Below are 9,241 nucleotides of genomic sequence, written 5' to 3' on the forward strand. Positions count from 1 at the left end.
TCTCTGAGTATACTTTCTTAATTTTTGAAACACATAAATAGCCAGTGAACCACAGCTGTTATTTAAACTAAGAAATTTTCCACCAGACTCATGTGATAGTCTTTACAACTGTGTTCGTGTTACTCGTGTTTTGGGCTCCATCTACCAATGGTCCTTAGCATTGATCTCAACATCCCATAATTTTAGGGTGATATAAAAAGGAGGAATTTTCCAAACACGAGACACGCAGAAGACTCCCACAGAGAGAGAGAGAGCCACGTCGCCATCTTAAATTTTCTTGATTGAGGAGTAATTATCGCTAAGCTCCAGTGTATTCAGTATTTTTCTGTGTCTTATTTTAATAACGTGTAGGTTGTGGTGATAACTTAGGTACCTTATCCAGTGTTAGTAGTTTCAGTGTGTTATTCCTGAAATGGTAAGTTGGGTTTTTCATTGTTGTATTTTTTTTCGTGTAGTATTTTATTTTATTTTTAGAAGGTTTTAGATTGATTAAAAGTTTTATTAGTTTCAGAAGGTCTTTGTATTTGTATTTAACCCTAGACAATAGATTCGAGTCTATGAAGACTTTTTGTTCCTAGTAATCTTTTATAGTTTCGTATAATTCATCGGTCTAGAACCATCCCAAAAGAAATAGGGAGTTACGTAACATTTATCAGTAATAGAGTTACGTAATATGTAACCAATTCCTTTTTCTTCCTCAATCCCTCCTGAACATTCATTCTAACATAAGGTCTTGCATTATTTACAGCCTGTGGTTGCTGGGCAAGTGGAAAAGCTTGAATTATTGGTTGCTGTGTTAATTAAGTTGATATTGGGCATTAATAGGTTATGTGTAACCCCAGCATAGTGAAAATTCTAATAGTACTGCATATTCTGCATCATATACTGGGAAATACATTTATTGCTGCAACATCCATGCATATTGTTCAGGAGTACACACAATCTGCTTGAGCTGCAGGTGCTATAATAGTGGTGTTTTGTTTGGCCTTACTTAATCGCTCATCTTGTACATCTCTGGATATATCTCTACAGTGCCAATTCCCTTATTCCAGAAGATGCTGATGCTGGTATGCAGTCTGGTGTACTTTTAGTTAATTGTATGTTTTCCCCAGCATAATCAGAGTGCACTGAACACACTAAATGCTCTGTGTGCTTATTTTTCGTCAGTTCTGAACCATCATACTGGAGTAAAATTTATTTTAAGTTTACGTTGTCTTAAAGTGAACGCCCTGAATAAAGTAGACGCTGTTCAATGTGTTTGCATCGAATTGAGTTATTATAATTAGTTGGGTAGGGTTTTATTTACATAGCGACTTTTTTGTATAGTTGGCACAATTTTTTCTCCTTCGCATAACGTGAAGAAAATATTAACACACACAAATGCTTAAAAATATTAAACAGAACAATGTTATCAAATAATATTTTTAATAGATTCGAAAATACGCAACATGCATAACATAAACACAATTTAAATGCAAATGTAACACATAGTGCTCACAGTCTAGCCCAGTGCGCCAAATCCAAACACGCCGGAACGCAGGCAAAGCCGCCTGATTAAACCTAGTAAACGACTATAATACCCAAACTATTTCATAAAACAAACAAAAGGCAGCATCTCTAATAATAGTTTCGATGTCTGGGTATCCATCCATCCATCCATCCATCCATCCATCCATCCATCCATCCATCCATCCATCCATCCATCCATCCATCCATCCATCCATCCATCCATCCATCCATCCATCCATCCATCCATCCATCCATCCATCCATCCATCCATCCATCCATCCATCCATCCATCCATCCATCCATCCATCCATCCATCCATCCATCCATCCATCCATCCATCCATCCATCCATCCATCCATCCATCCATCCATCCATCCATCCATCCATCCATCCATCCATCCATCCATCCATCCATCCATCCATCCATCCATCCATCCATCCATCCATCCATCCATCCATCCATCCATCCATCCATCCATCCATCCATCCATCCATCCATCCATCCATCCATCCATCCATCCATCCATCCATCCATCCATCCATCCATCCATCCATCCATCCATCCATCCATCCATCCATCCATCCATCCATCCATCCATCCATCCATCCATCCATCCATCCATCCATCCATCCATCCATCCATCCATCCATCCATCCAATCTGTCTGTCTGTCTGTCTGTCTGACAAGAACGCTATAGAGAAAACACAAGCAGAGTAAAAACATGAATAGTAATTCGAAAAACGAAACGTGACGTTACATGGAGCATATAGTAGAAAATAGTCTAAAACCGGAGAGTGCACACAGTAATATAACGTAATTGATTCTCGAGTAAACATTGAATTAAAAAGCCAATTTAAAAGTGGTTTGCGTGGAGTTTCTTTCATGCATCTCTTCGCGTAGGGGCGAAGCCCCCCCCCCCCATCGTAAGAACGTCCAAGCCGCCCACCCAACTCAAAATAAATGACGTCGTCGATTCTCTAAAATAAAACACTGACATTATGGCCTAATTCATGTGTCTAATCTTAAAAGTTTTGGGTGCAGTTTCCTTCATACATCTCTTCTGGTAGGGGCGAAGCCCACCCTCCTCCCATAATAAAGTCTAAGCCGCTCCCAACCTCCCTCAACAAAAATGACGTTTTCGATACTCTATAATAAAAAGACTGACATTACGCCTAATTAATGTGTCTAATCTTAAAAGTGTTGTGCATGAAGAGTTTCTTTTATGTATCTCTACGTGTAGGTGCCAAGCCCTTTCACCCCCTCCCTCACCGAAGAACGTCTAATTCCACCCCCCCCCCCCCCCCCCCCAAAAAAAAAACGAAATATAATTTATATAGACAATATATACTTTTGCCAGTGTCGGCCGGAGAAATTTATTCGCCCCTGCAAAAATTTAAAGTACCCTTCCCCCGGAAAAAAGCCTAAAACGAACACTGCGTGAGTGAAATTTATCGGCCAAAAGTAGGAAACAGGTCTATATTACAGAAGTAGGCTCTACTTTTAGTTTGTATGATCTACAAACGCGACCAGTGTTTCTTTGAGACTTTTTCCTCTCCGGAGAGGGTACTAAAAATTTTCGGGGGTCGGGGTGGACTAAATTTTCTCGGAGAGGATGGACACTGGTATAATTATAATACTATTTCGTTGAATGGGACGGTAGACGGAGCCCCCTCCCCCAAAGTAAAGTCGCCTGAAAGAAACTTTAAATGCGACTTTTGTCATGATTAAGATAAGGTGCAAGTTTTATGGGTGTGGCTACGACTATCTTTAGTATCAATGTGCAGTAACTACGTGTAGATCAAGCGTAAATCAGATAAAAATGCTGATCTGAATAAAAATCCGTTTTCAATGTCGTTTTTCTGTTCCGGTTCAATTTGAAGTTAAGGTGGTGATTTTGGTTTCGGTTTTGGTTTAGAAAAAAGAGACAACTCTATCAACCTAGCGCCCGTTGTATCTCTCCCTCACCGGGCCATTTATCTCGTAGTTTCACTGTCTTTCTTTGTATCTGTCTATCTATCTGTTGGGAACGCTTTTACTATAGAGAAAAGACAAGCAGAGTAAAAACATTCATAATAATACGAAAAACGAAACGTGACGTCATATGCAACATATAGTAGGAAATTTTATAAAGCCGGGAAAGTACAAGCAATAATATGACGTCATTGATTCTCGAATAAACATTGAATCAAAAAGCCAATTCTGTATAATCTTAAAAGTGGTTTACGTGCAGAGTTTCTTTCATGCATTTCTTCGGGTAGAGGCAAAGCCCCACCCCCACCCCCCACCCGTCACTCTTCACGCAAACCTCTGAAACCTCTTTTGAGGTTTGCGTGCAGAATGTCTTTTATGCATCTCTTCGGGGTCGGGGCAAAGCCTCTTCCCCTTCCTTGTATAGAAAATATATTCTTTTAACAGTGCTGGGCCGTATAATTTTATTCGATTCAAGTGTCTGAAAGAAACACTGTCTGCGTGAGTGAGTTTTATCTGCCAAAAGTAGTAAACGGGTCTATATTACAGAAGTAGACTCTAACTTTAGTCTGTATTATCTACAAATGCGACCAGTATTTCTTACAGATATTTTCCTCCCCACTACTAAGTGAAATATTGTTATGTTTATGCCCCTTTGACCATATATTTGCTTTATAAATTTGTTATTATAGTCGTGTATAAATTAACTATCAAAAACTGTTAATTTAAAAATGGGATGAGAGGGGGGGGGGGTTATAGGATGAGGAGTATTGTCGGCAATTAGCCAATGTTACATAATTTTGTATTTTTAGTGTAGTCACTTTTTATTGATTACTGCGCTTTGAATTTCAAAAATTTAATTATTAATTTTATTTTTTTTAATTTTTTTTGGGCTGGGGAGGGGGGGGGGGGTTGGGTGTTAAATACCCGGGGGAGTGGTGTCTGATACTAATAAAAGAATATATTTTCTACAAAAATTGTATTTCATTCGGATGGGTACACATTCTTTAGTGGGGGATACCTGAAGGAAACTTAGGCCTATATATTTTAGTGTTATACTCCTTTGAGAAAAAATATTTTATAAAATAGTTATTGGTCAATACGCAATGTGCTTTACTACACGTTGAACGATATTAGTGACAAAGCAAAGAAATGAATACCTAAAATCCGACACATTAAAAATAACATAGGCTACTAATACTTATTAGAAAATTTAAAAACCAAATTATATACATTATTACTCAACTAAACGCCATATTACATGCACACACTGAATAAAAGACTTAAATGATTCCGCTAAAAACCCGGCTGTTCAATGGTATTGGTGCTGTTTTCTAAACTAATTTGTATTACTTTTGGCCGACCAAATTGTATTAATTTCATAGTGTACGTCTTGAAAAGTAGATTTATAGATCTCAATCAAATTTGAATGAAATAGTTCATTTCTTCACATTCTAAAATTGGAAGATGACGTCATTAGTTTTGTGTACTTTCCGTAGTTTAAACATGTGGCATGTGACGTCATTGTTTTTAGCGTTCTTGTCACAACAAGAGAGAGAGAGAAGTGCGCACATGGTCTTTTATATATTAGGATAATAGTTTCACTATCATGTGTGTCACCCTGCTACTCTACCTATTTGTTGGGTACACTATATAGAAATCACAAGCAAAGTGAAACCTTTTACATTCAAGCGGAAAACGAAACTTGACGCACATTATGCAACATATAGCAGGAAATAGCCGGAACAGTACACATAATAAAATGACGTCGTTAATTCTTGAGTAACCCCCCCCCCCCCCCGAAAAAAAAAAAAAAGACGCAATAAATATGTCGACATCGTTACATGATAATAAAGACACTAACATTACCACCTAAGTAAATACGGTAAAATTTCTTCGAGGAGCTCAGTAGAATTGCCTGAAAGAATCTCTAAACTGTCTCTTTTGAGGTTAGATGCAAGGATTAGGGGTATCACTACGACTATATTTAGTATCAATGTAAAGTAACTACGTGTAGATCAAGCTGAAATCGGACTAACATGCCGATTCTTGATAAAAATCTGTTTTCAATGATATTTTTCGTTTACGGTTAAATTTCAAGTCGGGGTGGTGATTTTAGTTTTGGTTTCCATTGAGAGAAAAAAACACTTTCAACCTAGCGCCTGTTGTATTTCTCCCTCAACGGGTCATTTCTAGTACTAAAATAATTTCACAAATATATGCATAGTAGATCATGTAAATGCTGCTTTTCTTTCTTTAAATTGTAACAGGCTGTATTATGTGAACTGTATTTGAAGTGGAATGTGTGTGAATGCGTGGCTGAAGGGATTGAATGTAGGGCTATATTTAACCCGGAGTAAATGCTATGCTAGACAGTCACCATACAGCCTCCATAAGCGAATGCAAAACTGAACGACGCCCGAGAATTGTGTAGGCTTTTCACGCATTAAATGATGGATTCTTATAATTTCTACTGTTTAAATAAAGTTATCTAGTTATCAGTTTCTTGTATTCATGAACCCTCATTCAAAGGTGTGTTTGAACAGTAAATACACTTTTTAATTTCGTAGAAATATCTGATTGCGTTTTTTTTTCGGAAATCGTACACCCACCTTCGTTTGTTGATTTTTCTATTCCTAAAAAATTCACATATTTATTGAAAGCAGTCAATTCAACTGGGTTTTCAGGGTTATAAAAAGGGGTAGGGCAGTGAATTACGCTACACTGAGACATCAGACCACTTCTCGGCTGCGAGCTTTCAACCCACAGTGCGAACTTCTCATACAGATTTGACCAAGTGTAAGTATTAATTATAATCAAATTGTATCTATTTCATTTTTGTAGTCAACACAATCTATATATATAAAGCAAAGTTGTCGGGTGCCCTATAGGGCACTTCCCGGCGCCGCAGACGTTTCAAATTTGGCAGGAATATATATATATATATATATATATATATATATATATATATATATATATATATATATATATATATATATATATATATATATATATATATGTTCAACAGGAATCAAAATACATACTTTGAATAACTCACTAGTATGGCCAGTGAAGACATTTCAAAACATTTCAAAGGTAATTCCAGAATAATTTATGTTTTTGTAAAAATGTATGACTAACCTTGTTCAAGTAAATAATCAAGTCATTAACTTCGAATAGCTTACTGCTGATGTAGTATTTGTTTTTGTTTTTTTTTTTTTTGTTTTTTTTTTTTAAAGTAGCGATTCCTCTTTAGACCTAGCTATTAATTAGGTAGATGAAGTAGAGTTCAAATGTATCGGGACTTCGGCAGATGAAGGAAGGATGTCGTCAGCACTATTCCCAACCGCCTTTATTTTCATCTATGTAAGTCAGGTACCCATTAGAGCTGGGTAGACTAAGGGTCGTCATACAGTCTCAAGTCGGAAACGAGATCCGAACGTAAAACTTTTGGGATTGCTGCCAAATGCTCTACTATTCGGCCACGCCGCCTAAAGTAGTTTTGTTAAAATATTATTCTAGAAGAAGTTTAATTTGCAGGTTCACATGAAATACAAGAATTTCTTGAAGGCCAAGATGAGTTAGATCTACAAACACAATGGAAAAACTGTCAGAAAAATCCTGGCCATGTAGGCTTTGTACCGATAAATAAGTTTTCCATTAGCGATTTACCTGCTGATTACCAAGACGACGACTTATACGAATTCACAAAAGCTCTGGCTTTCCGGACGGTTAGAATAGCCGTGAATTTCACTAGTGTATATAGACCTGAGATTGTACCTGGCACGGGAGACCCATATCCTGGCTACAAATACAGGGGGAAAAAGTCAGGGCATACAGGAACTGGGAATATGATATCTGCGCCTAAGAAAACGGACAGTTACACAACTTGCCCATGTCCTGTTTGTGAAAAAAATAATACTCCTAGCAAAGTATGGTGGGAAATTGAGGTGGCAACATCCAAACATGTGATTTTTGATGACAGTGAGGCGAAACAAGCAAGCTGTAGGTTGTGGTTTGATGATGATGAAAGTCCAGTGGTCAACATTTATGGGTGGAAATGTAATGTAAACAGAGATCCTTTTTTTGATGAAATGAAAGTCTACTTTGTTACACATGAAACAGAAATAATTAATAAACTGGAGAATATGGATCTAAAATATAATTGCCATTTGAAAACATTGTATGACAAATACCAGACAAGAGATGTAAACAAGATGACCATTATAGTGTCCCATCCCCATGGCTGTTCTAAGCAGGTTTCTTTTGGTAACTGGGTACACAAGCAAGCTGCAAAGTATGCTTTTGTGGAAATGGCAGCATTAGGCAAGTACACGTATACAAACTCCACATGCCCAGGTAGCAGTGGGGCTCTGATCTATCGATTGGAAGCTTTGCTTAATTTTCATCACCACAGTGGAGTTTCAGCTGGTGGAATTAATTTCAGTGGTGTGTTTCCGTTTTAAAACCTATGTTGTCTAACGTTTGGCTATTAGATGTTAGCATAGCAAAATTATATCATTATAACAGTCATTGTATTCAAACTTAGCTTTATTAGTTGTTTACATTATTCGTGGCGTAAAATGAAGAGAAAAAAACTGTTTTTTTTATATATATTTAATAATTATTCAATAATAATGAAATTTAAAATAAGATTCATTTAAAATAAGATTTAAAATATTTCTAGACATGTAGGGGAAAGGTGGGTAAGTAGTACCCTCTAAGAAAACAACTTCAAGTAAGAAACTATTTGTTTTTTTAAGGAAGCAATCTTTATTGTAAATGTGACCCAAAGTACGTGGTTTTAATGTGGCAGGATAATTAAGACAAAAAATTTACATAACGGCACTTCTTACCCACGCAGAATGCTAAATAGTACCACCAGCGAGGCGAAGAAGCACATATGAATATAAAGATAATGTGCTTAACACTAATATGTTGATTTGTATGCAGCCATTGGTCATTGTATAAAATTGCTGATTGCAAAATACTTAGTTCTACGGACATAGATGTCGGTTAAACACTCTCAAACATCATAAATAAAAATATATTTTTCATATGTGGTGTATCCTTAAAACCCCGTGACCTGGCAGACCGATAGAGCGATCTGAGACATCTTACACCATTTCGACTGTCCGTACATAAAAATGTAGGCATAGCGTACGTCACTAGTTGTACAGTTTGTCTCGTGTTAACTCTGCGCCCACATAAACACTTTTCTGTAGGCTACTGTTTATCATTTGTAATTTAGAACATAAAGATTATTTGAAAATTCAACAAACGTCATTCTACCAAAATATATGTCCACGCCCAGCTACGTCTACCCACTGGAAGGACCTGCATACCAAGAATTATCGCCAATGATTCATAAACACATGTCTATTAAAATAATAAAATTAAGCTTGTTTTTATGTTCGTAATCTTTATTTTTCATTTTTTCAATAAGAGTCTGGTGTATGTGCATTTTGCCCAGGGGAATGGGGATGGTATTGAAATAGTTGACCAATCTTTGCCCACAATTGTTTTTGTTATCTATCAGATCTTTCTTATTTATGACCACAAACAACATCTCTTTATGACTGAAATGCTTTTTGATACCTCCAGTCCTTGCAAGAAACATTTGGATTATATAGAACCATGGTGTAATTAACAGTCTGTCTAAAAACAAAAATTGTTCTCTATGTATTTACTTATTGTACAGATCTACACATATTGCAGATTCCCTCCTGTAACCAAACGGACAAACAAAAACAAAATAAAAAA

The 9,241-nt window shown here is 36.7% G+C and overlaps 1 protein-coding gene across 1 annotated transcript; it reads left to right on the forward strand.

Moving 5' to 3' along the window:
* Window positions 1-6,511: 6,511 nt before the first annotated feature.
* Window positions 6,512-7,999, forward strand: LOC131944209 (uncharacterized). The gene is made up of 2 exons (XM_059304742.1): window positions 6,512-6,574; window positions 7,019-7,999. Exons 1-2 carry the CDS (start codon window positions 6,541-6,543, stop codon window positions 7,942-7,944), a joined length of 960 nt encoding a protein of 319 aa, XP_059160725.1. The 5' UTR covers window positions 6,512-6,540; the 3' UTR covers window positions 7,945-7,999.
* The last annotated feature ends 1,242 nt before the right edge of the window (window positions 8,000-9,241 follow it).

This window comes from Physella acuta, unplaced genomic scaffold (assembly GCF_028476545.2).
Source record: "Physella acuta isolate Inbredline_101_S28 unplaced genomic scaffold, ASM2847654v3 ptg000486l, whole genome shotgun sequence".
NCBI lineage: Eukaryota > Metazoa > Mollusca > Gastropoda > Physidae > Physella > Physella acuta.